General features: G+C 37.2%; 1 protein-coding gene across 3 annotated transcripts in view; it reads left to right on the top strand.

Annotated features, from left to right (window-relative positions):
* LOC131683904 (phosphatidylinositol transfer protein alpha isoform) overlaps nucleotides 1-25,117 on the top strand; it is a 65,240-nt gene extending 40,123 nt beyond the window's left edge. For 2 of the 3 annotated variants that reach the window (XM_058966304.1, XM_058966306.1), the window contains 6 exons: nucleotides 5,911-6,022; nucleotides 6,097-6,248; nucleotides 7,313-7,390; nucleotides 23,342-23,451; nucleotides 23,524-23,703; nucleotides 23,861-25,117. In XM_058966304.1, coding sequence (XP_058822287.1) covers nucleotides 5,911-6,022; nucleotides 6,097-6,248; nucleotides 7,313-7,390; nucleotides 23,342-23,451; nucleotides 23,524-23,703; nucleotides 23,861-23,999 — 771 coding nt within the window. In that variant the 3' untranslated portion in view covers nucleotides 24,000-25,117. Of the gene's footprint in view, nucleotides 1-5,910; nucleotides 6,023-6,096; nucleotides 6,249-6,836; nucleotides 6,915-7,312; nucleotides 7,391-23,341; nucleotides 23,452-23,523; nucleotides 23,704-23,860 lie in introns of all 3 variants that reach the window. The other variant, XM_058966305.1, reaches the window with a different exon arrangement.
* The last annotated feature ends 1,752 nt before the right edge of the window (nucleotides 25,118-26,869 follow it).

The raw sequence follows: 26,869 nt of genomic DNA on the forward strand, positions 1-26,869 counted from the left end.
TCCGAATATAAAGCCAATCCGAGCTGGATCAGATATTCAGAAAGAAATGAAGGTGGGTTACTGATTATTACCTGATTAACAGTAAATAACCCCTGGATTCTGAGGATAAGTTGAAAAATAAAACCATAGATTACAGACGTTCATTTATTTATTTTATTTTTTTTACAATTTTGTACCACTCGTAAACCATATTTTCGGATTAAAAATAGTTGGTTTTACAAATTTGCGTCGCCAACTTATAGGGTTTAGAGCAATTATATTGTCCAAAAGGAAATCGCTTTATTTTTTTCAAAAAACTTCACGAATCTGACACTTTCCACTGCATTTCAATATAATGTAATAAGAAGAGTTGCCAGACTCCTAACAAGAAGATTTCATAAGATTGGAACACTTCTCACTTCATATTTCTACGTTACGAATGAAGCGAAAAGGTGGCAATATAGTTGCCACCGCCTTATAAAGGGTTAAGAGGTCTGCGGTGATCACGATTGATGACCAATAGATCAACTAAATAAAATCCCAAAACTCAAAAAAATCAAATAGTAGGGTGATGAGCCTATTTTGGCACCATTATGGAGAGGGTCGCACTATTTTTTGAACAACTTAAAAAGAAGCCATATTACCTATAACCTTTTTCAGAATAAAGTATCAGTGTACTGTTTCTTAAACATCTGTATAATGCTTATTTGGCAGAATTGTCTCAATTTTCAGCATAAATGAAAATAAATGTTCTATTCTGTGCATCTATTCCCACCTGAACGTTCCAATTATCGCCTCATGGGTGTGCCGATTTCCACCTCATCGAAAAACAATCTAGTTGAAACGCAATGCCTCATATTTCATTTGCGTCGATTCTAACTAGGTATCCAGATCATGGACGCCAACGCGTGATTTGTAAAACGAATCATTCTGCTTTTTTCAGCCGATCAAAACAAACGTAAACATTACGCACACGAAAGAAACTCATCAGCTGTTAGTAGAAGAGCGCCCAGAACTGCGCATGCAGGAAATAACCATGCGAAAGTTAACAACTGGAATATAAAATTCACATCACACATTACTTCCTCCCGATCCAAATTGTATGTGCAGATGAAAATAAAATATCTGCGATCAACAATTAGTTGAATAACTTGAAATAATTGATTACTTATACCTGAAATTGCATAACATTATGTTTTCAAGTTCATGTTTTGGTTTGGCCGCACTGGTGATTCTTTTCTGTATGATGGATGCAAAAAGTTGGTTTTGATTGTGGTAGTATATCAGTAAAACATGCCAATAATAGGAACCCCCGTATTTAATTTTATCCTATTATAACACTAGGCCTATTCTAGTGTTTGACGAGTGCTTTTAAAGTGAAATAATCGTAAAAAGGTTCTCCAGCTAAAATAAAGTATCAGTGCAATATTTAATATATTTGTGCCGGAATAACGAGATATGAGGCGGTAAATGCTGGCTCGAAAGTGTTTATTTTGCTAAGCGCCGTTGCGTCCTGTTTCGGTTCACTACGCGAGTGAGGCGGATCAGCAGATATTTCAATAAGGTGATTTTGTTTTAATTAAAAGTTGGATTTAGTGGATAGTTCTGAATACGTATGTGCACAACAAATAAAGAATATAACTTGAGCTTTTTTGCACACCTGTTTTAGCCAAATCGATATTGTCATTATCTCATATGCTTGGTTCGAAACCAAGGGGTACGAAATAGGGTCACAATAGGCTCTACTGCCATAATAGGCACATCACCCTATATGAATATTTCTCGTACCTTAACGATTAGTTGAATAAATAATAATGTTTCCGTTTTGAGCTTTAAAAGTTGTATTAAAAAAATCTCATCTTCAAAACAAAAATTTATGCTTAAAAAGGAATCGTTAAGGTACGAGAAAAATTAATTACGATCAATTGAAAAAATGAAGAAAATCGGTTGAGTGGTTTTTCAACGCCAAATGTTTTAAACGGTTGATATGAACGTAGGATAGTGAGTAGACTGGTTAAATTTTTGACTTTTAGCTTCACCAGGTTCTATTGATTCCTTTTATGGGCCTTAGTAATTGTGCAAATTTTGGTACCGATCGGTTGTGTCTACGGACCCTCCAAAAATTTCTAAGTTTATATGGAAGTTTGTATGGAAAATCGGTTAACATTGAAAATAAATTCTTAAAAAATCACCTCATCAATCAATTAATCAGAACTCTATTTATTTCTAAAGGTATTCTTCTACTGAACACATTCGGGGAATAGTAAGTTAGTAAGTTTATGAAAATTTGTTGAGAAAAGTTATTAACTAAAGAAGCAGCATGACTTCAAAACAAGTGGATTTTATTTTTAATCATAGCAACCCTGTTTGAATAGCTGAGGGATTCCATGAGAAACCGGCCGACCGCAAAATATGACCATCGTCGATTCGAACGAAACTTTGCAGGTGTGTTCGCTGTATGAATCTACATGATATTCTCTGGCAATTGGAATATTTTGATACAAGAGTAATTTTTCAAAAGGGCGTAAACGTTTCTACGTGTACGAATTTCAAAAAATTTTTGTTCGATTACTGTCTTTTATACAGCAAAGCTATCTGAGAACAAGTTACAGGGAATGAATACTTCTGTCTGAAAAAAATATACACTGAAAAAAACGTTGTGTCATTTTTCAAAAATACAAAAATTTATAATAAAAATTTAAATTGCGAAAAAAACCCATTTTTTTATTTTTTTTATATTTTGTTACCAAAAACCTAAAGAGAAAAGAAACATTTTGATTGTGATTGCATGATGGAGAAAAAATCGGTAAAAAAGTTTTTCTAACAATAACTTCGTACATGTTTTTAAATTTCATACTAATTGACGTACAAAATTGTAATTTTATTACAGAATATAATTCTAAGCACCATTTAAAATCAAAATGCATTTAACAAAAATCTTCCAAAATGCGATAGTTTTCGAGATATTTGAAATTTTGCTACTTCAAAAACAATTAATTCATGTAATTATGCTCTTTTTAAAAGTTATTCGCGTTACCCCATCAAAAAATGTCAAAAAATTAATGTTTATCGTTTTAAAGACGTAAAAGCAACCTTTTTAGTGTATTTGGATCATGGAGAAGCTTTCAACAAAATAAGTTTTCCTAACAACAACTTTTGACATTTTTTTATAATTCTTACTATTTGCAGTCAAAAATACAATTTTCTTTTTGAATATGATTCTAAACGCCATTTTAAATCTAAATGCTCTTAACAAAAATTTTCTAAAATGTAGTAGTTCTCGAGATATTTTAACTTTTGTTTTAACAACACAATTATTTTGTTTTATTACGACCTTTTCATAAGTTAGTCGCGTTTCTCCATCAACAATAATAGGTTTTTCAAAAGGCCCGTAAACTTTCGTGCCACTTTCTCTTTGACATCAAGGCGATATTGTAAACCATTTGAAAGTTACATGAAAACAACCGCGCGTACAAGGAAATCGATTTACCAACTACGCTATGCCACCCCTCCCCCCCCCCCCCCAATCAAATAATATCCAAAACAATGGCCAAATTCTCTCTGGAGGAACCCTTCTTTTATTACTATATTTCAAATTAGATCCATGCTAACACTCACTAACACAAATTGCTTATTCTCTCATGTACACTCACAATCTTTCATTCCAAACGTACAAACGTGGCCTTTGCGATAACACAAACCTGGTTACTTCCGGAAATCTTTACCCTCCATTCTAGCAACTTAGGTTACATTCAGTAATACTAATCAAAAAATAAAGCTCATATCCAATAGACATGACTGGGCACTAGTGATATGGAAGAACCCACATTCTGCTAGAATCTGTACCGTACACGAAAAATTAAGCATCAGATTCACGGTCCGCGTGCGTTCATTCTAGACATTCGTTTTTAATATAGAATTTATACACGCGAAGTTATATACACGTTAGCACAAGCGACATACAAACGCACACGCGATCGAACACGTTCACGTACAAATGCTCGAGCCCTTCGCGATGATACACGCGATCGCGAAGTCCCTACGGCCGCACATACCTGAACTATACAATAAATATCACATCAGAATCACGGCCCGCTACAATTGGCCCAAGGCAGTGTCACATGCCTGTCTCGTCTGCAATTCTAGTGTGTGATTCTGACGGGGAGCCCTTCCGAGAACCTAGCTCTACAGCTCCAGTAGGACAAGTCTCTTGTTTTTCCGGTGATCCTTGTTAAAAATTTTATCCTTCCCAAGTATCAATTAAAGTTTTATAGCGCGCTACAAGTGCAATCTAAGTTTGGTGAGTGGCAATACTGCCGCTAACGCATAACTGTCTCATGTGTTTAGGAAATCCCGTAGCACATGGGACAGTTATGCCAATAGCGGCAGAATTAGACTACAATAAAACCTCAATTGTTACTAGGGTTCTGTTCTTGAAATCAGTAGGCTGTGAAATTTTGAATACTTTGGCAATTACATTTGTTATTTTATAGCAAACAACTTTGCCGAAGGCAGCAAGCCTCTAGGACTCGTCGCTATTAATTTTGTCTTGCAAAAATATATCTATGGCCCAGTGCGCATTTCGCGTGCTACTTTTCGAATGTTTCCGTCAATCGATCATAAATTAATTATGAAATTAGTGAGTATAACGCAATTACACTGGAGCAAAGCGTAATAAAAATTCGATGTTATAAAAATATCTGGGATTTCTTCGGAAACGATATGCACACATGATTTTTTCCGCCGAATCTTAGCTTTTTCGCATCTTTTGCCGAATTCTCTACAGCTGAGACACAGCAAAAATTTTTTTTTGCTATCTCAGATCTCCTCAGTAAAAATGACGTTTGAGTGCTAAGACTCGGAAATATTTCACCATCAGCAAACTAATCTTACTTTACTGAGATATCAGTTTCTAAATTTGCTGACTATACGGCTGTCGGGAAAATACCGAGCCGAGTCGAGTGTTTTTATTTATTTTTTTTTGAATTTGCTCATCAACACTAATGCGATAAAAATATGCAAGCAAGCACTTTGCGCTGTCGTTCTCGGTTACTTAACCGTTATGTGTCCAACAAAAAACACCTTTAACAGGCCAACGAGGGTACACGGGTACCCACAAATTGAAATGCTCATCACTATGGATTCCTTTAACCGATTTGGACACTTAGATGTTTTGGATTTAGGAACTCGTCCACTTTTTGATTCTGTAAAATTATACTAGATGAATGGATCTGGTTCTTGGTAATCCGAATTAACCGGAGTAATGTTCTAGTACAAGGGTATGATTTGTAAATTTTAATAATGCCCTAGCGATATGAGTTTCAAAACTCTTCAAATTTTGTCAGAAGTATGTTATTTATTGTTACGGGATCCAATGTTACGGGATGTCAATGGAATTTTACCAAGTCTAAAAGTGGTACCCGGGTACCCATGTCGCCCTGTTACGTTGTAAAAAAATTCAGGAGCCCTTCCTCACTCCCCCTTACTATATCAACCATATTATTAACCCAAAAGCTTGACTTAGTGAAGCTCTAAGATGTCACAAGTTTTCAATTTCCAGCTATGGATAAAACATGAGAATTTCATTATTTGAAACCCAAAATGGTAGGTACCCGGGTACCGCGTCGGACACAAAACGGTTAAAAAAGAATCTTGCAGTATGCGGTGGCAGTGCCATGGTTCAAAAACAATCTTTCCTCTGGAACAATATGTCTAAGCAACTCTTTCCCCCCATATATACACGCACATAGTTGATATCCTGAGGGGATAAAATATAAGTTTGTTTGACCTGACTTGTATCGAATTTGCTGAATAGCTAGTTGGCAGCAAGGAATAAAATTGCTCATATCCATCGAATATGTATGCAGATCATATTTCAAAAATCTCCCGCAATCTCTTAATAGTTTCTTATCTCGTTCTCTTTTTCTGCAGTATCAAGTAGCACAGCTCTACTCAGTGGCAGAGGTGTCGAAAAATGAAACGGGTGGCGGAGAAGGCATAGAGGTGTTAAAAAATGAACCATTCACCAACTATCCACTATTGGGTAAGCATTATTTAGCATAAACAGGTCCAACGTGATTTCAATGCTGGAAATGATACTCATGTTTTTACTTCTAGGTGGCAAATATTCCTCAGGCCAGTATACGTACAAAATCTACCATCTGGCATCAAAGGTACCGGCATTCATTAGGCTACTGGCCCCCAAAGGATCTCTAGAAGTGCACGAAGAGGCTTGGAATGCGTATCCCTACTGCCGGACAGTAATAACCGTATGTATGATTCCATAGATTTTCCCTAGAGGATGGCGAACGTTGGTACGAGCGGTGCGAGAGTGCGATTTTGTTCTACAATGTGAAATACATAATCGCAATCTCTTTTCGGTTCGGTTGGCATACTCTACAGGGTGTACAGAGAAGATCTGGAATAGTAATGGAAACGAGAATTGCACACTAATCGTCCATGGAAGAAGTGGTGGAACGGTTAAGAGTTATTGATTTCTGCAAATGATCCGGTACTAATTTGCTATCCTTTGCTTTTTATTTCGCAATTCACTAGAACTACCAAACTGTCTTGCGTGTCTTGATTACTTACTCAGCTTTTCGAAGAAGCAAATTATAATGCACATTTTCAACAGTCGTAGGTGGAAATATTTCCTTTGAAATTGAACGTTTGCATTATACTAGGTCAAACGGAGCTGCACAACATGCCTTAATATTCAAGAGTTAGCTCTAATACGATTCAATTGTTAGAAAACCCAGAAAATTCTCTGTACACTCTTCGTTCGAGATTTGGAATAAAGAAGCTTCGAGCCTGAAAATTAGAGCTCGCAGAACTTAATATGATCTCAAACCATACAGAATCCCAAATGGATGAAGGAGAAAATGATGTTGATGGTGGAGACGCTACATGCCGAAGGAGATGGAGAAATGGAAAACGTGAGTGGTTCGTCGTCGTGAAAGATCTAATCCTTTCTTCGTTTTTTTCTTTCTACTCCTTCCACATGCGTGAATTTGCTCGCGCGTACACAAACACCTATTGCGTTCACTAATTCATGTTTGGACTTTGGAATTCCGGTGGATGGTGGTGCTATTGAAACTAACTCATGACTGCAAAATCTTTCCGAAAATGCTGATATCCATTAATCACAAACACAACTGTCCTACGTGCGTGTGCATGGTTTATGACCTGCTGACCCCCTCCTTGCACGGTGATGCCGATAAATTCCAAATTGACGCGAATGGATTCCGACATGTGCTGTTGTTCCCATTTCAACTGTGGTGTGCGGTGGTGTGTGGTGAAAATAAATCCTAAAATGTACTAACCATCAATCAAGAATCCCGGTTATATGAAGGAAAATTTCATCATTTGTATCGAATCACTTCATGTCGCCGATGTGGGTGATCAGAACAATGTGAGTGGTTCATCAGCTGCATATATGAATGCTTTGCAAACGCTAGAACAGTAGAACTTAGGTGTACAATAGTCTCAATTGAAAAAAGAAACGGTTACATACATACATCGGGAGAGGGAAAAACTACTTTTTATTTACTTGCTTTTATGACACAACTGCGTTAGATTAACAGAAAACTGTTATGGAGTAATGTTTCAAAGATTTTCTTCCATTTAATTCCACTATGTTTTTATAGTTAGATGCACTTGCACTTCACTATTTAACAGATACCGGTATTTCGATTACTACTTGTAATCTTCTTCAGTGTTTGTATCAGTCTATATAGACTGATACAAACACTGAAGAAGATTACAAGTAGTAATCGAAATACCGGTATCTGTTAAATAGTGAAGTGCAAGTGCATCTAACTATAAAAACATAGTGGAATTAAATGGAAGAAAATCTTTGAAACATTACGTACATTCCACTAAGACCTCCGTTCGCGTATATATTGTGTTATGGAGTGTTCTTCGGATTCGTGCACACAACTTGCTATTGCGGAGACCTTATTTCGTAACAGAAAATATTTGTTTGTTCGCCTACTGCATTATTGCATATTATCATTCATTTCTCTGTTGTTTTCATTCATGGTGTTATAGGAGACCGTATTTTGGATTATTTTGGCATTTATGAGCGGGTGTTGATGTAGACGGCGCCGGTGGTTGAGTGGTAAGCGTGATCGCCACTCATTCCAGTTGTCCTGGGTTTAATTCCAGCCGAGGTCGTTGATTTTTCTGAGGTGAAAAAATCTGTGGTCACGTCTTCCTTCGGAAGGGAAGTAAAGCCGTTGGTCCCCGGTCCATGAAATTTGTGGATCGATATCTAGTCCAGGTAGTTGAATCACGTATCTGGCGTCGTTAAAGAAGAAGTATATCCAACTTCTATACTCTACTAACAAAAATATCCTCCCCCCGTGGTACTTGTGGATTGCGCAGTAGTATATACGGCCTCTAGCAAAAGCAAGTATCGAATCTGCCCTTGATAAGTGCATAGCGTTGTTCGTGTAATTATATTCCCGTGTGTTTTGAATTGTATTTAGGAATAGGTCTTATGCCCCCATTCTCACTACAAAAATGGCGTGAGAAATATCTGAGAAATATTTTATTAGGTTACACTTGTCCGCATTAAAGGTTTGCTGATGAACATGGGTCAAGTACGCGATGGCAGACCGTGTACCCGATCAAATACTCATGGGTTCAAACACCGCACATCCCCTTGAAAAGACCTTAAACATGGTCCATGCCAACATTCCCAACCATCAAGACACCATAAAATGGTCTCAATAACCCATAAATACACCAACATATGGTGTTTTATGTGGGATCTACCGGACCATGGTAATGGTGTTTTCATGGGTTGAACCCATTTCAAACACCTATGTCAAGCCCCATGAGCATGGGGGTATTATGGACTTTCTGTTTGCTCGGGTAGACGTACCTCTATTTTATCGTCTTCTATTTAGACGGGAATCTCAATTTTAACATTTTACCTTCCAACCACGTATTCTATTTTGTTCTACAAATCTGAACTACTTGAGATAACATGTTAAATGATATCAGTGCTGAATGGCGCAGGTGGCGAAACTGCATGGACAAGAAAGTTTTCCGAAGTGGAAACTTTTCGTATTTTTTCTAAATTTTGTGTATCTTTGTAAAAAGGTGAGTTGAAGCCAAATACAATATATACCTAAAAAAATCGATCATCAAAATCTTAAAAAAATAAATAAAATTAAAAAAACCCTCCGAAAGAACATTTCATAGTTATGCTCAGATGAAAGAGGAACATTTAAGCTTTCGATTAGTGAGTACTTTGGTGATATTGATTTTTTGTCTAAATCTTTTCTACTAGAGACACCGTGATGATCTTTACTTTCTTCAGTTTTCTTTAAAAATTGACCATGCCAAAAAGTATATTAGAACTAGAACAGCGTATTGAAATTTTTGAAATTTTCAATCGACAGTGACCATTCTGTCAAGCGAACTTGTCGTAATATGCCGCCAAGAAGACATCTTTACAGGCGAAGCTCATTTCTGGTTCAATGGGTATGTAAAAAAACAAAATTCAGTGTGATGAGCAACCGGGCTTAGAAAATTTGACGTCCCTGGGTGAGCTTGAAAGAAGAACAAAATTCAATCTATGTCTGCCGCGCTGAATCAAATGTATCGTTTTTTTGCCTCGTCATTCGTTCGTTCGGTGCAGCGCATTCATTCAGTTAGTTTCTGTGCTGGTTCTGAGGAGGATTATCGAGCGAAAGAGCACCAGATATAGATTACGAACCTCACTTATGCTCGAAAATGTAAAAGATGTGACCTACTGCCCTCAATTTGTCCACATATGGTCGGTGTTAAGTCAGACCGAACTAAGTCGCAGAACATCAAAAAATGAGATAATGATAGCACTGGATAAAGAATTTCGTCAGCTACAATCGACTTTTGCCAGATTTGATATATTTAACAATAAACAAGAATTATGGCAAAAATAAATTTCCAATTATAATGTAAAAGGATGCGGCGGTTCAAACTTTAAACTCGTTTTTCTCGAAATCAATATTTTGTCACTTAGTCCGGTCTGACTTAACACCGACCATATAACAAATGAATGGTTTGGTTGGTTTATATAGCCTCTGTACCAAAGCATTCGATTCTGCGTTAAACTTCAGTCAGTTTGGAAGTGAATCATCGAGGAAAGCGTTGACATTAAATGCTGGTTTCGGTAAATTCAATCTGAAATAGCCAACTGAGTTTGAGTTGTCACACCACTGTCACCACTGGGCTTACCGGGTGGGCGGTAGTATTAAAATGCGAGATCTCAGTTTGCGTACTTTAAACTTCAAATATCTCAACTCTTTTTCTTCAAAAATGATGCAGGAACCAACGTCAACATCACCAGAGAGCAATATCGAGACAAGGTTGAGGACTGGATGTTTCCAAATGCTGTATCAAATGATTTGTAAGACTTGATTTAGATGGTGCAACACGGCATACGGCCTTGGCAACCATCGGTTCTTTGAAGACGAATCATGAGAAATCAAATCGAAATATGGCAATGAGACTATTCATAAATTACGTAACGCAAAACATGTCCTAAATTGACTCCTCCTCCCCATGAAACAAATTGTCACAAATTTCTTTATACCTTTCTACAGTCTACTTTCTCATCTCTCCCAGAGCGGAGGTAAACACTGAAAAATGTGCAACCAAAGTACTGTAAGTTTGATGTAATAAAATCATATCTTGATGCCTTTACATGAATTCAAACTTTCTTGACATTTTTCTCACAAAAAGGTATGTAACCCCTTAAGTGATAGAACGATGAGCGATGTTATAAGATACTATTTTTCAACCTCTGACGTAGTAGATCTAATTCTAAGCAAAATCTTCCATAAACCTGTCAATATGGGTATTTTCGGAATAGGGTTGACGAATAGACGATAGAAATCAATGTTCGGCGCGTTTGTAAAGTTCAAGATGGCGACTTCCGGTTAAGAAAAATGCTCTATAGCCCTATAAATGTGGTTATTTACTTAATAAGTGGAAAAATACATGATGGGAATCCATTCTTTAATTCGGCGAATTCCGTTTAAGAAAAATGGTCTATAACCATAGGAACGTGAAATGGGACTTCTTGCCGATAACAATTCTAGGTTGTCAGGATCACAAGTAGATGATCGATCGAATGATATTTTAGGATTCAGAATGGCAGCTTTTGGTTCAGTAAAATCAGTATTCTCGAAATGGGGTTGAGTACCAGATGACGAAATTCCATGCATAATACCATTGTAACATCTACCATGGTATTTTCCGGTTAGAAAACATGATTTACAACCCTAACAAGCGAGTATTTACGTTGTAAAAAACCTGTTTTAATCCACCTAGCGGTGCAATTGTGCCTTTCTCATTTCTCTAAACTATGGCACGGAGGCTTTTTATGTTCAACATAATCGTGGAAATGTCCATTACATTCTTAGTACACTTTGCACTTATACACAATGGCATGCCAGCCACGAACTTGGTGAGCTACGTGTCGACGGTGAAACACTTGAAACAAAAAAATATCATACTCCATTAGCCTAATCATAAATATAAATAAATTGGTATGCTTTGTGATATAGTGGTGGTTTAAAGATGATGGGGTTGAAAGGGAGGAGTATGAGGGCTGGATGGGGTGGTGGTCTGAGGGGTGATTTAAGGAGATTTTTAAAGGAGGGGCGCGAACAGTAGATGGGGTGTGTAACCCCTCTCCGAAAAACCATCAACTACGCCCCTGTTAAAATCCAGAAACCCTAAACGAGTCGAAAAAAAATTAGGTTGACGTTTTTCAGAGTGATTGCATAACCTTTCTATATGAGAAAGGCAAAAATGTGCCAAAATCCAAAAAAGTGAATCGTAGTCAAATTTTTTTTTCGAGTTTGCATAGAATCTCGACGTTTCATGCACCTTGAACACATTTAGCATCAAAAATAAAAATTCTATTTTTAATTTTTCCTATAGTTTATATGAGAAATTTCTGTGTGACCGCACTCTGAAACCCGTAATTCCGGAACCAGAATTCCGATCGATCCAAAATTCAATAGCAGCCGATGGGAAGGTTGCACCTTTCATTTGAGACTAAGTTTGGGCAAATCGGTCCAGCCATCTCTGAGAAAAATGAGTGACATTATTTGACACATACGCACATACATACACACACACACATACACACACACATACATACATACACACACACATACAGACTTTTTCCGATCTCGACGAACTGAGTCGAATGGGATATGATACTCGGCCCTCCGGGCCGGGATTAGGTTGACGTTTTTCAGAGTGATTGCATAACCTTTCTATATGAGAAAGGCAAAAAGGATATAAATCAATGCATGTGCATGTGAAAACTTTAGGCTATATACTATGAAATGATTATGCGGCTAGAGACTAGAGCAGAAACACGAAAAATATTTCTCCTAACCTGAAGTCGCAATCTTGAGTTTCAAAATGGCGTTAGACATCGATTTTCAACGTGTACTCGTTAATCCTGCTTCGAAATATTCCATATTTTTCTTCAAAAATACATTTGAAGAAAAATATGGAGAATTTGAAACCGCCATCTTGAATTTCAAAATCGTGTCAAACGTCGATTTTCGTCGTCGCCTTGTCAACCTTATTCCGAAAATATCCAAAGTTTCGGCTTCACTTGTGTCTCATCGGCATAAACAGAACTTCTGCTCGAACGGGACATCACGTTTGATCAGTCGTTTGATTGAAACACATAGTGTGTTTTAGTTTTAAGGGATTTGCGTCAAGCCGGCGCTAATCTATTCCGACAATGTGTTAGTGTCGGTTTCTGATGAGGCGAAGCCGAAACGCAACATAGTATGAAATAAGGATTTGTGCCCTCCTGTACAAAGACTGGTTTTTACCAATAAATTTTCACCCTAGTGAGAAATTTTGGTTTTTACCAATTTTTCCTCCTTAGGGTGAAATATAGCATAGTTTATTTAGTTTATTTTCATGCACATATTTGGAGCATGAATATGAATATAAATGTAAGCTCCACCACAAATACACACGACTTGTCGTGCTTTCTTCAACGAATTTTATTATAATTTTACACGTGGATTGAAAATTACAGTTTCTTTTATTTTTACTCGAATACTGCTGTAAAATGAATGACATGTAAAATTTTGGATTCAATCGTTGTATGTTTACATTCGTATGGATTTACATGTCGTTTAAATTTCATTATTTTTTGATGTGAACCAAAATTATGTCTGTCGCTGATGTTAAATTTGGCATGTAGAATATAAGGTCTTTTGAGGAGAAATTTTAATTTTATTCTGAAAATGGTGTTCAGGAATCAGTAGCGTCTGGCTCAAATGGCACGTTCCCCATGTTGATCGGAGATTTGTGCCTTGCCAAGAATCGTCTTTTCATCATTTTCCTGATGGGAAGGATTGGGGAAGTGGTAAGGTTAAGGGTAAGGAAAACGACACAGAACAATCAAAACAGAGCATTCTGCACCCCCGGAGTGATGCTGAACGATCTGCAGGTGCTACAACAGCAGGAATAAAAATTCCCGGAGGGATTTAGAACCTGTACTCAAACGGTGAGCGGATATATCAACACCCCCGAGGGGATATTGAGGTAACAGAACGACAACACCCCCGAAAAGATATTGTCATTCAAATACGGCTAAAAAACTATAGCTCTTCACCACACTGGGTTAGGAACAAAAGCATATCCTTAAATTTCAGCTCTCTGTACATAGGTTCATCTATGTATGGAGAACCAAAAATTCGGATGCGCAATTGCATTAATACAGGGCAATAGACCTTTCTCGTCCGACCTAACCCCCTTTTTTCTTATTTTTATTCAAAAGACTACACATTTTTAAGAATATTGCCGTTGAAATGAGACTATTTGGAGCTATCGTGATTTTTTAATGATTTTTTTAAATTTGAAAAATGCAAGAATGTTGAGTATTTTTTTCACCTTTGCAAGAATGGTGGTACTCAAAATGTGTGTTTGGGCAACACTGTTTTGTATATTTTTGCTTGAGTTCCTGGCAACGCGGCAAATGAAGTGGTGAGTCGCGGTACAAAGTTCATTGGTTATGTAAACAAACTAAAGTGAACCTCTCGGTGGAGAACATTGCATGATAATGTTTAACCTCACTTTTTTGACAGTTCAGAGAGATTGTTTACATAGTCTTGGAATTTTTGTTGATTCGATCATAGTATGAGAAGCTTGGTTTGGTTCGCTGCCAAATGTTAACACTTTCCAAACAAGGTCGCTCAGCTGTAATTTTGATTTTTGATTCATTGAAGAAGTAAGGAATTTCTAGCCAAACATTTGAAAAATGCCTACTGCCAAATGCAAACAAATCGAATTTTCATGTTCTCTGGGACAAAACCTGTGGATAGATGTTTTCTTTTTCATTTTTTTCTGTTCATTTGATCTCTTGTCTTGCATAGCCACTCTTTCTTCCTCACATATTTTAAATGGACTGGCTACATTTGACAGTTCCCCCTCATTGCATTTGACGGTTCCCTTTGGCTGCATTTGACAGCTCCCCCTGGCTGCAATTGACATTAGGTTTTTTCGTATCCACACGTCACGTCCCAGTTAAAAACTATCTATCTGACCATGTGCATAAACATAACGCAACAATGGATTATGAAGAATTTTGATAATGATTTTATAACAAATTATAAAAGGGCCCGGCTGATATAAAAGTCCTAACTAGCAATACGCATATTATAAAATGATTATAAAGGATTATTGTAACTGATTCCAAAAGGATTATAAAGGCAGTGAAATACGTACACAATGAATTAAGGGGAGTGTCTGATGTAAACAATTTGCGCAATCAAACTAAATAAAACAGTATTAAATTTTTAAATAGAATTATAATGAATTCGACCAAAACTTCTTTTACCTTTTTCTCAAGGTTTACGTTTGGCAGTGACCCTTTTCAAATGTTTGGGTAGAATTTAGATTATTTTATCGCTGTTGCGATCAATTTCATTTGGTTTGTTTTGTTCACAATGTTAGTCGCAGAGCATTTTGGTGATCTATGGCAATTGAAGACCTTTACACCCAATACTAGGTCCGCTCCTGTTGCAGCTGTTTCGCCCCGTCCGGCACCGAGTCAACCGACGGTCCAGCCTGCGCCGCACTCGTCTGTCGCTATGCCAATGGCAGGTACTTGGATTGAAGGCTAAAATGTCAGCTACGGCTGGTGGTGTTGCTGCAATCGGTTTGCCTTCGGCCACGTTGGACATTCGGCTAACGGGAATATTCAGCGATTCCAATTCGAAGGAAGCAGCGCAGACTGCTTCGGGTCAGCAATACGCTCCGGTATCGGACGAAGCTAACACTCCGGCAGGACGAAGGTTTCAATGAGGGGCTCAGGCATAAGTAGCAGAGTCCTTGCACTTACTGCTTGTCGAGTGAACAATTCCGACGAAACCACTGCCGCTCTCGCCAAGTTTGATCACCGTGATTAGTACGACGTCAGCGGTATAGTGCCAGGAATAGTCGAGGAGAGTGCCAGGACTGACTTGCCGAGAGCTACAAGATTAAATAGCAGGGCGTTTTTAAAGTGACCGTAGTATAACGTAGGGGCTTTAGGCAGATGATTTATTCAGCAGAATAAGATAGCAAAATTACCCAAAACATAAGAGCTGGCTGCCGAAGTGAACCCACACACATCGTCACCTACAGAGGCAAGCAATATTGGAACGCAGCGAAATTCCTCACAATGAATTGATCTCGTTAGATGAAATTCCAGGAAGTACAATTTTCATAGCATAATTTAATCGACCGAAATTGTAGTCCTCAGTCGAGAGAGAGAGACTGATAGAGTAGCAGCAGCTAGGAATTTTCTTTCGAAAGCTAGCTGCGGTTTCGCGTATCCTGCGCTAAGTAGAGAGCGTTAAGACAGATCTGACCAACGGTTCCGTCCGGTACCACCATAACACACGGCACCGGCGACACATATATTCACAACATACTAATTACTTATCCTTCAGAAAAAGTAAATAAATTGACTATGAAATCTATCATTCGCTGCCTAGTTATTTCGTGCCAATTTGAACAAGACAGCAGTTGCAGATAGCTTTTATGCGGTGCCAAAATTAATGCAACTCGGGATATAATATAAATTTACATATAATTTCTCCTCCCTGATATTCTACCAGAATATATAATGCTCTGCATTATTATCACTCCAATCAAATACTTCTTACTCCTTGTCGTCAGTGCCGAGCGCTATTTTGCATTTTCCGGCTAAATCAACGACAATGCGATAATCGACGAAACTTTTACTGTAATGGAACTTGAAACCGAATAATAAATGATTGTTCCATTCGAAAGCGATAACCTTGTTGTCCTCATGTTTGCAGCTATCATACGCTGGTAGGCATTCTGACCAATGGAAACGTTCTTCGATATGGGCATTGAACGATCAAAATCATTTCAACAACTTATCATCGACCGAATTCGTTACCTATAAAGTTCAGGTAAACTTCACCACCTAAAAATGAATAATCAATCGGATCATCTTGTTAGGAATTAACCCACGAGCAAACAAACAAACGTGTACAAATCCTTATCCATCATCCAGAAAGCAATCGTTTTATAGCCCAATGCTTGATCTTTCGATTCAGCATATGCCACCGGGTTTTACATCCAGCGCCGATTGGTCAATGTATGAACCAGGTTACCATTGTTCCAATCCTCATCCCTCTTGAGTTGATATTCTTTCAAAGAGCATCGAAAGTATTCAAGTAATGTAAATTTTAAAAGTCCGTGTAAACAAATCTTAGGTAAACAAGTACACCGAACTGTCAGAAAAGTGAGGTTATACATTTTCACACAATGCTCTATATTTTTGACAGGTATATGAATGAATCATTTCAGCATCAGTGATGGCAGGTCTATTTAAACAATAGCCTGCAGTAAAAATATAAAAGTCTGCAGATTGCTACAAAAATCTTCAATAAATGCGACGTAGAAATGTAGTATGTATATAATTTAAATGATCAAAAATGTTGAAGGCTGGTGTATAAATTGGCTGGCATAGGCTTTGTTCTGCTAAATATTTGTAATCTGCAAAAGATCTGCAGTGAAAACGCAAAATCTACAGATTTACTAATATATATGCAGATCTGGCATCCTTTTAGTATTCCCCACAGGAAATTCATCCAAATGGTGTAAAAATACGGGGAAACAAGGCAAGATAGGTATTCAGAATATGGGGTTAAATGAGCAGCTTGCACTATTTTTGATTTTTTCAATAGTTAGAGGTACCAAATCATCGCGGCAATAGGAGGTAACGAATTGGGGATAAAAAAGAAAGCATCCTATCATATACAATTTTTTGACGAGAAAGGTCTATTGCATATCAAATGATATGATGTTCCGTAATCGGATTCACAAAGATCACATGAATAATACTCAGCGCGCTGAATAGTTGCCATGTGATAATTAAGTTTGCAATGTCCAGTCAGTGCTCTGACCAGAATACTGCAGTTGTGCTTGGAAAAATGCAACAAATTTCTTGACATTTTCGGATTCACATCCGGCAGAAAAGCCTTTGTTTGAACGCAAGTTTGCAAGCTACGCCAATGGTTGGCATGTTCGAATGCAGCCCAAGAGCGAATCTTGTGCTTTATCCAACTTATTGACAGTGGTAGAACTGGTTCTGGAGCAACGAAATCAGTCGCAGCGCCAGCTCTAGCCAATTCGTCCGCCCATTCATTTCCAGTAATACCGGAATGACCGGGTACCCATAGAAGGTAGATAGCATTTGAAATGCTAAGTTCTTCGATTTGAGTTCGACATGCGATTACTAATTTCGATCTCGAATATACCGAACTAAGTGCTTTCAGGGCAGCCTGACTGCCAGAGCAAAAATAGATTCTTTTACCGCAAATTCCCTGTTGAAGTGCGGATTGTACGCCACACAGAATCGCAAAGATTTCTGCTTGGAATACGGTACAGTATCTACCATGCGAATGAGATTGGTTTAATCTCATCTCATGACAATAGACAGCAGCACCGGCTCGGCCCTCCAACAAAGAACCGTCCGTATAACAAACTACGTATTCTTCAAGTTGTCGCTCCATCCAGCCAGACAGCCAGTCCTCACGAAGAGGAATTCTCACATTGAAAGTTTTAGAAGGAAAACTACATGTGAGTGTAAGGTCACTGGGAACAACTGTATATTCATCCCAAGTAACCATTTGGGGCCACAGTCTTGTGTGGCTAGTTACACGATCTATTGGGTTACTATTCCAGAGCCCAGTAATCTTTAGACGGTATGCACAAGAAAGTGCTTCTTGTTTCAGAAACACATGTAGTGGTTTTATGTTCAAGAGTGCCTCGAGAGCAGCAGTAGGTGTTGTCGAGAACGCACCAGTCATCGCCATCAAGACCATCCTCTGAAGATGGTTTAACTTTGATTAGATTGTCATGACTTCTCCCTTCTGGCACCAAACAAGGCACCCGTATGCCAGTATTGGTCTAACAATTGTTGTGTAGATCCACTGAATGTACTTGGGTTTGAGTCCCCAAGATTTGCCGAAAGCCCGTCTACATTGGCCAAAGGCCATGCAAGCTTTCTTGATCCTGAAATCGATGTGAGCTGTCCAATTACGTTTTGAGTCGAGAATTACCCCAACGTACTTAACTTGATCTTCGACAATAATTTCAGAGTCAAAAAACTGCAATGAACGAGCTCCGCAGTATTCCTTCGGTTCCTCTAGGGGTCCAAAATTTGTTGGTAGTCCGGTCTGACCTAACACCGACGATATGTGATACGGAAACCTTACCCCAACCGCATATTTTATAGAGCAGTATTTGAAAACAACTTTTGTTGATAGGTGTTACACACTAGTTCAATTCTGAACATTTTTATATGATTTCCTTGGTAAAATGACCTGCTGAAATCAAAAATGCACACGAAATTTTTGTTTTCGGGCTTTGTGAATTTTAGGACGATAAAACGGAGACATTGACAAAATCGAGACATATATTTTTCTTTCTTTTTAATAAACCGAAGCACTTACAATATTCTTCCTTAATCCCTAGATATATACCTTTTCTGATTATTTTGTTTAAATTTCCATTAAGGGGACCTGACAGCGCAAAATAAAAAAAAAAATTAAAATTTTCATTTTTACATATTTTGCATCTTCAAGATAAGAAAAATAAGCTAAGGGTTTACTCGAAATCAACTTGATTCGTCTGCTAGAGCCCATCAAACTACCAACTATCAATTTTCATATAAGGCTGACAAAATCAGGTCAAAAAGCTGATAAAATCTGGGGTAGACAAAATCGGGGGCTGCTAAAATCGGATGCTGATAAAATCGGGTCTTCACTGTATTGTAGAAAAAAGTGTCCACACCTCATCGCAAATATATCCAGTTCTACTTTGCTGATTTCGACAAAAATCATTTTAAATTGTCAGCAATTAGATAACCCATCGATTGTTCATATGGTCAAGGCTCCGAAAATGGCAACCAAAGGTGAAATTATTTTTTTATCAAATTTTGCGTCAAACTGTTTGTTTTCTGTATGTATATAACCTCTAATATTAAAAACATGAATGGTGATCCCAGAAAAAAATTTCATGTCTGTCATTTATGAAAGTTTGTTGATGCTACTTGCATGACCTGAAAATGACTAAAAGACCGTAAGCTTGCAACCACATTTTTCTATCGTAGTCTATTTTAAATTTGATGATATTGCTTGAAAAATTTTGATGAATATGGATTATTGCTTATTTTCAGTTGTGAAGTAATGGAAACCAAATAACTTGTAACGTGACAGATCAAAAATTCAAAAAAATTTTGTGGACCACACCAACAGCATGCATACAATGTTTAACCTGCATTTTTTCTTACTACTTTGAGTCTACTTTTTGAAACTGTATTGTGAAAACTTTAAAGTTTTATTAATTTTTAAGAAAACACAGTTTATCTTATGTAACGTGACAGATTTTTTCTGCTGTAAAGCAATTCCATCAAGTTTGATTCAATTGCGTCAATATTGGTGACCATCTTTGATTCTGATGAAACCTTTTACGTTTCATATATATGGGAGACTAAGTATTTTTCAATATTAAACAAACAATTTTTATTCAAGAGTAATATTTAAAAATGGCGTATGAGATCTTGAATGCACTACTTTCAATATATATTTTTCGAAAATCACCATTTGTGCAGCAAAACTATATGATAGCGAGTTCTAGCGAATTAATTGTTCTGTGTGAATATTTTTTGGTGAAATTTTTCAAAAAAAAGCTAGAAAATGTTAAAAATACAAATACACTGTTAAAAAAACAAAAAAAATGAAAATTCAATTACAGAAAAACAATGTTTTTTGTTAACGAAAGCCTATAAAACGATGAAACTATAATTGCACTATGAGGAAGTTATTAGTAAGAAAGCATTTGTAACTTCAAGTATTCTTCTAAATTTCTTAGTATTTGCCAGTCATAAATATAATTTTCTTATACAATATTAATACTAAATATAATTTCGAAGCAAAATGCTCTTAAGAAAAATTTTCCGAACCATTTTGATTTTTTTTTCAACAAAATTATCTAGTAGTGAAAATACGCCCTTTTAATAAATTACTCACAAATGCCAAACGCAAAAAATATAACACATTTAAAATTTAATTGCAAATAAAAAAACTTTAAAATATAATTGCATCGTAGAGAAAATAACAATAAAAAATTTTAACATATTTCAATAATTCTTTTAATTTTGAATTTTTATTTAATTTTTTTTCTTGAAATAATTCAGTTATAGAATGTATTTCACAATGGGTTTTTAATTCAAAATGCTCACGAAAAATTATGCAATGTTTTCAAGTTATTTTGGATTTTCTTTCAACATAATATGTTACTTCGTGAAATTACGACCTTTTCAAAAGTTTTTCACGTTTGTTCAACAAAACCAATATGTTTTTCAAAATAAACATGAAATTTCCCGGTAATACTCAGTTCCTAGCTTAAGGATGATTTGTGTACGATTGTCTTGATAAGCATGCTTCAATGAAAATTCAGAACTGTAACGTGACAGATACTGGTTGTAACGTGACAGATCATTGAGAATACTTCATAAAATCCAAAACAAAGTTTTTCTTCAGGAAAACTATATTTCAAACTCTTCCTTGTTTTCTAAGCTTTAACATAAAAGTGTTTTCATGCAAATTTGGGGGCCAACGGAACAGACTTTTTCTATTTAGTCGGGCAACCTCCAAACTAGCTGCGAAAATTGTGTAACGTGACAGACGTATCAAAATGACAATAAAGTGAAAACGGCTCATTATAGAAAAAAACTTTCTGTAGAAAAAATATGCGGTTTATGGACCTTAATAATGTGCAGTTGTGATAGAATATGGTTTTATAGTTTTTGCTGACTTATCTTATGAAATATGCGTAAGAATGTAACGTGACAGACAAAAGCCTTGACCATAAGTCGATTTTGCGTCACGTTAGTTATACACGTCACGCTAGTTATACATTTGTATTAAAAAAATATAATGTCATATATAATGTAATGTCATTCCAATTTTTTTTTGGATTTTTGTTCTGTTTGACTGACAATTAAATTAGGGGGGAGTAAATTAGATCGTTACGTTACCTGTTTTTTACACAAGAAATATTCTTTTTAAAAGGATTCGTTACATATGTATTGGGGTAGAAGGTTACAAAAAACTTTTATCCTCAGGAATTCATGAAATTCGTTTCGTTGCAAAAATATACATTGTTGTTCACACGATGAGTATGAATAATTATTCATCATTTATCATCAAGTTGTAGAACAGAAACAACAGCAAACATATGTCTTCTTTACAAAACATACCAGTTCTTAACATTCACTTTCTTCAAAATAGTATTAACAGTTTTACCAGTTCCATCAATACCCAAGTAACATTTCAAGTTTATAACACAATACAAGTGCATTCTAAGTTTTAAGAAGGGCTTCAAGCGTGCCATAAAACCTTGTTACTCGGGTAGTATTATGTCGAGTATTCTGATGATAGTTTCTTTTTTCCCTGATGTATGTAACCGCCGAACAATCTTGTACGTCAAACATTATTAATGTACACATTCCACTTGCACGACATTCCTTTTTTATCTGGTTGGCTGATGCGAATTTCTATCGCCAACAAAATTGAAATATATCATAGCGAGATTGAACTCAGTTGCGGCAATCATTTCCATTGGAAATATTTATTATACTATTTAACTTATTCATTTGGATTTTATGATGAGTGGTATACAAATGGTTATCGAAAACTGAAACGTGAGATAGAAACGAGATTTTGTGGTTGAAAAATTTCCGTCTAATACTTTTTAGAAATACATACTGTATCGTAAACATAACGAAATAAATGTAACCCAATAAATTCTCGCGGATCAAAAGTGCTTGGAATGTGTCATTAGTTGTATGACGTGTAACAAATCAACAGAATTTATTTACTTAGTTTTTTTTAGATAACTATAGATTGAGACTATTATTACACAGCGAGTTTGGTTTTTGTTTATCAACCTTCTGTATTATAAGCTTATTGAGGGGTCGTTCATGTGCCACGGGAACACGGGAAAACCATAATTTCAAGTCTCCTCCTACATGTTCGTGGTAAATTCTGTTACTCTAACCCTCTCCCGGCTATATCCACTTAGACTTTTACGATATTTTAACTAGTCAAGCGAGATGGAGAGATATGCGGACAAAATAACAACCTTCGATTCCATTGTTAAAATCTAGCAGTGCTCCCAAAAAGAGGTAGATTGGCTCAAGATGGCGTCTTCGCATATCTCTCCCTGGAATATAACTAATTTTAGGTTTCGATTGTTTTGTGATGACAGCTTGACAACGATGTTTTCATGGAACACAAATTCAAGCACACGATATTTATTTGTTAATGCTTCATCGCACACATATGAACAAGTTCGAAAGTGGATGCCATGCATTTATGCTAATGATACAAATTGGTTTTTCTTGAAGAAAAAACAAACGAAATAAAGGAGTTTCGGGGGGGCATTTTTGATACTCCAACCATCTTCGCCATGGACGAGCGTGGGTTTTTATTCGTTCCCTCTAAATTATTCACGTAGTATATGGACGGCCCCTAATACTAACTGCTTATTAAAGTTGCTTTAAAGAATCAGTACATTTAAACTAACAAAGAATTGTAAATAGACCGAATGAATATTATTATCAGTGCTTTCAAACCTATATGATATTGAACCAAGTTTTATGTAATCTTTCGCTTTGCTGAGTAGCAAAATGCTGTTTTCTTTCTTTCGTTTTCGCGCAAATAGTAGTAGCTAACACTAGACTCATTCAAATCATCCAATCCTTTTCTATACCTTTTATCTAAATTGGCCTTGAACACAGGCTCACGAGCTGCCAGCAGAAAAGCTGAAAATGCGTGATGTGGTGCACATTGACATTGCCAACGATCCTGTGACTGCCGCCGATTACAAAGAAACGGAGGATCCTACTAAGTATGTCCACGCTCTACTCCATAGGAGTCGAGGATGACAACTATTTCCTACATTGATTCATTTTCTCTTTAGATTCAAGTCGCAGAAAACTGGTCGAGGACCGCTGGTCGGACCCGACTGGAAGAAAAAGGTCCAACCTGTGATGACCTGCTACAAGCTCGTTACGTGTGAGTTTAAGTGGTTCGGACTGCAGTCGAGAATAGAAAGTTTTATCCAGAAATCAGAGCGAAGACTGTTCACGATTTTCCACCGGTGAGTAACAGAGAATTTAATGTTTGTTCTAAAAATAGTTCAAAAGTGCATACTAGTTCCGGCTATAAAGTCTTAAAATTGTGACTAGGTCGATTTTATGCCGCTTTCACAATTATTCTCACCAGTTTTATTCGTTTGCCTTTGAATTCCGTTTCAGACAAGTGTTTTGCTGGATGGACAGCTGGCACGGTCTAACCATGGAGGACATCCGTGAGTTGGAGGACAAAACCAAAGAGGAACTGGATAAGCAACGTCACCTCGGCGAGGTTCGCGGTATGCGTGCCGAAACGGATTAGGCGCACGGTTTAACGGTATTTTGAGGTAACAGATTACACCATCCTGGTTTACGGAAAGTGGGAGCAGCATACTGCACTGGAGGAGAGGTATAGACATTAAATCTATTAAATGAAAAATAACAGAGCAGATTTAAAAAATACAACAGTTATTAAACGAAAAAGAAAAAAAAATAACAAAAATCTACTGCAGCAGTACACACAATAAGACTTACACCTAAACCTACACAAAACTAGACACGCAGACACACATGAAGCAACTGTATTAGGATTCTTTTAGAAAGCCACGAGCAAATCTAAAGCATATGCAAAGGGTTCTGTTTAGGGCGAAACGGCCAAGCAAAAAATAGCACGTAGCGTTTAGCGGAGATGGATGCAAAATGTTAGGCGTTAATATTCTGAATGGTGAAGAAGCAAAACAACAACTAGATAAATAGGATACAGCAATCAGTTTACTTCTTATTTATGAAGCGAAAGAGCACTACATTTTAAGTTAGATGAGAGTAAGCATGGAGGTCCATGCGGGAAATAGTCAAATTTGTTTTAAACATGATGCTAATTTAATTCCATCGCACCCATTATCAAGTTCCGATGAGTTTTTATGTTGATATTAAGTTGACGCATACACACACGCCTTAATTTTTCCTACCTTGTTTTAACGGCAATTTCATATTTAAATGGATGACCAGAGTGAGCACATCGTGCTTATGCGTGCGTGAGTGAAGAAAAATCTAAAATGGCATACGAGTGTGAAAGCTATTTTAGTTCAATCGAGGATATTCCATGGATTTCGGTGCGCATGTAGTTTCAGTTCTAGTAGGCAAAGTTAACTAAAACAAAAATAAGCAAATCGATTCTTTCCATTAACATTAATGTGATTTAGTGGAGAAGTGCAGTGTTAGGCGACCGATGGAAACTGAAAACCAAGTCATAATCAATTTGTGAGTTCTGTCGTTCGCATTTGCAGGTGCCGATATGTATAATACATCTTTCTGGTACACTAGAACTATAAAAAACAAACAAAAAACACTGACGACGAAACATGCTATTCAACAAACGATTTGTTCCGGCGATAAACTTGGTGAACGTTATGAAATTAAAAAATGAAGTTCGAAAAAATATGTCAGTTTTGCGTTTTGGTTTTTCATTTCACATCCATGTTTCTTCTTAGTCGTTACTTGGGCCCCTACAACGTTTATTATAATTTTATTTACAAAAATAATTTATCTGACAAAAATATTCTTAATGTTCCCCAAACTCGAACAGATCCTCGACCGTGAGAAAAGTTCGGATATATGCTGTTATCGGCTCGTTGAATCCAAACGTCGTACGGTGAAATCTAGGTTGTAGTAAACCAGATGGGCGTAGAAAATGTTGCGAGGTACAGAAATCCCCAAGGGCGTTTGGGAGTAGCTTTGCTTCAAATACCACTTGCTGAAGCGATCTACGTTGTTCCAGTGTGTTACTATGTTTTAATTGCCGCAAGGTTCTACTGTATCGATTTTGTTGGCTATTTTCGGCAAATTTGAGACTAAGAGAAACGAAAGCAATGAAATTGAAAGACGGATAGGTATTCTAGAGCGAATCAGTTATAAACTTAGAACGGAAAACTAGAACTAGGCAGGCTAGAGGTTCTTTCTGGATATTATAACGGTTGCTCAATAAAAAAAAATGATAATATTTTCAGTCATGTAGTTAAAACAAAAAAAATCATTGAATTCAGTATTTCTTATTAAAAATATAATGAATGAACAATAAAAAAACGTCAATGAATATTGGAGAAGGAGCCCTGGTCAGCCGTATGACGCAACTTAATCGCGATGCTCTCACAAGAGCGCTGGGCGGACCTGATGTCCATCTTCCTGATCCTGGTTGTCAACTGCTTCGTATCCTTGGCCCACCAATTATTTTTGTACACTTTGGCACTGATGGAGCCAAAGAAAAAAATCCTTAGTAGGACGGCACTGGGGCAAATTGGTCGGGTTATTTTCTTTCGGCACGTACGGTATCTTTTTCTGCTCAAGATACTCCAGCGTCTTCTTGGCGTAATGGAAAGACGCCTTATCTGGCTAGAAGACGTACTTCCCATCCGTAATATGCTCCTTTGAGAACGGCAGAAGAATTTTCTCAAGACAATCCTCATGGAACACTTGTTGATTGATGGCCAGACCGGTTGGCTTGAACCACGGCTTTGAATTCCCTGTGCCCGATATGGCGATGTACAGCATAACATTTTTTTTTCAAATTTAGGCTTAAACTTTTATTTTACTTCGAAGGGGGGTGGGCGACCTGTCGCTGAAATAGTAGCTGTCATTTACTGGAATGGTGGTCTTCGAAAGTGGAAAGCACGAACGACGTCCCGCGGTAGTTCTTCTTCATCCACCGGCACTGTGATTTCACGATCGCTATCTGCTCGTCCGTGTACTCCGAGGACCGAGTCTTTTTCCGACAGATGATGTCCTTTATCTTGAGGGTTCGGTGAATCAAGGTATGGGAGCAGTGATATTTTCGGCCGGCGTCACGCAAACTCGAACAGCTTTTTCAACGATTCCTTCTTCTTCATCTTCGCCAGACGGCCGCTACCGACCTTCCGCTCCACACTCAGGGACGCCAGGATCCGATAAACTGTACTCACGGGCACGTTTTCGTCTCGAAAGTGCTTTACTGTACTTTGTTTCGACGCCATCTTCGTACTTGTTGTTTCGACGCCATTTTCGATTGAACTGACAGCACCCGAGCAAAAAGAAACATGCCACCCATTTGTAGGGAGTACAGAGAGCAATTCTCTTGGAGAAAAAAATTACGCTCTTTACTTTAGTTACAGAAAGGTATTGAAATCATTCCCATTTTTTATTGAACACCCGTTAGGTAAT

This window comes from Topomyia yanbarensis, chromosome 2, assembly GCF_030247195.1.
Source record: "Topomyia yanbarensis strain Yona2022 chromosome 2, ASM3024719v1, whole genome shotgun sequence".
NCBI lineage: Eukaryota > Metazoa > Arthropoda > Insecta > Diptera > Culicidae > Topomyia > Topomyia yanbarensis.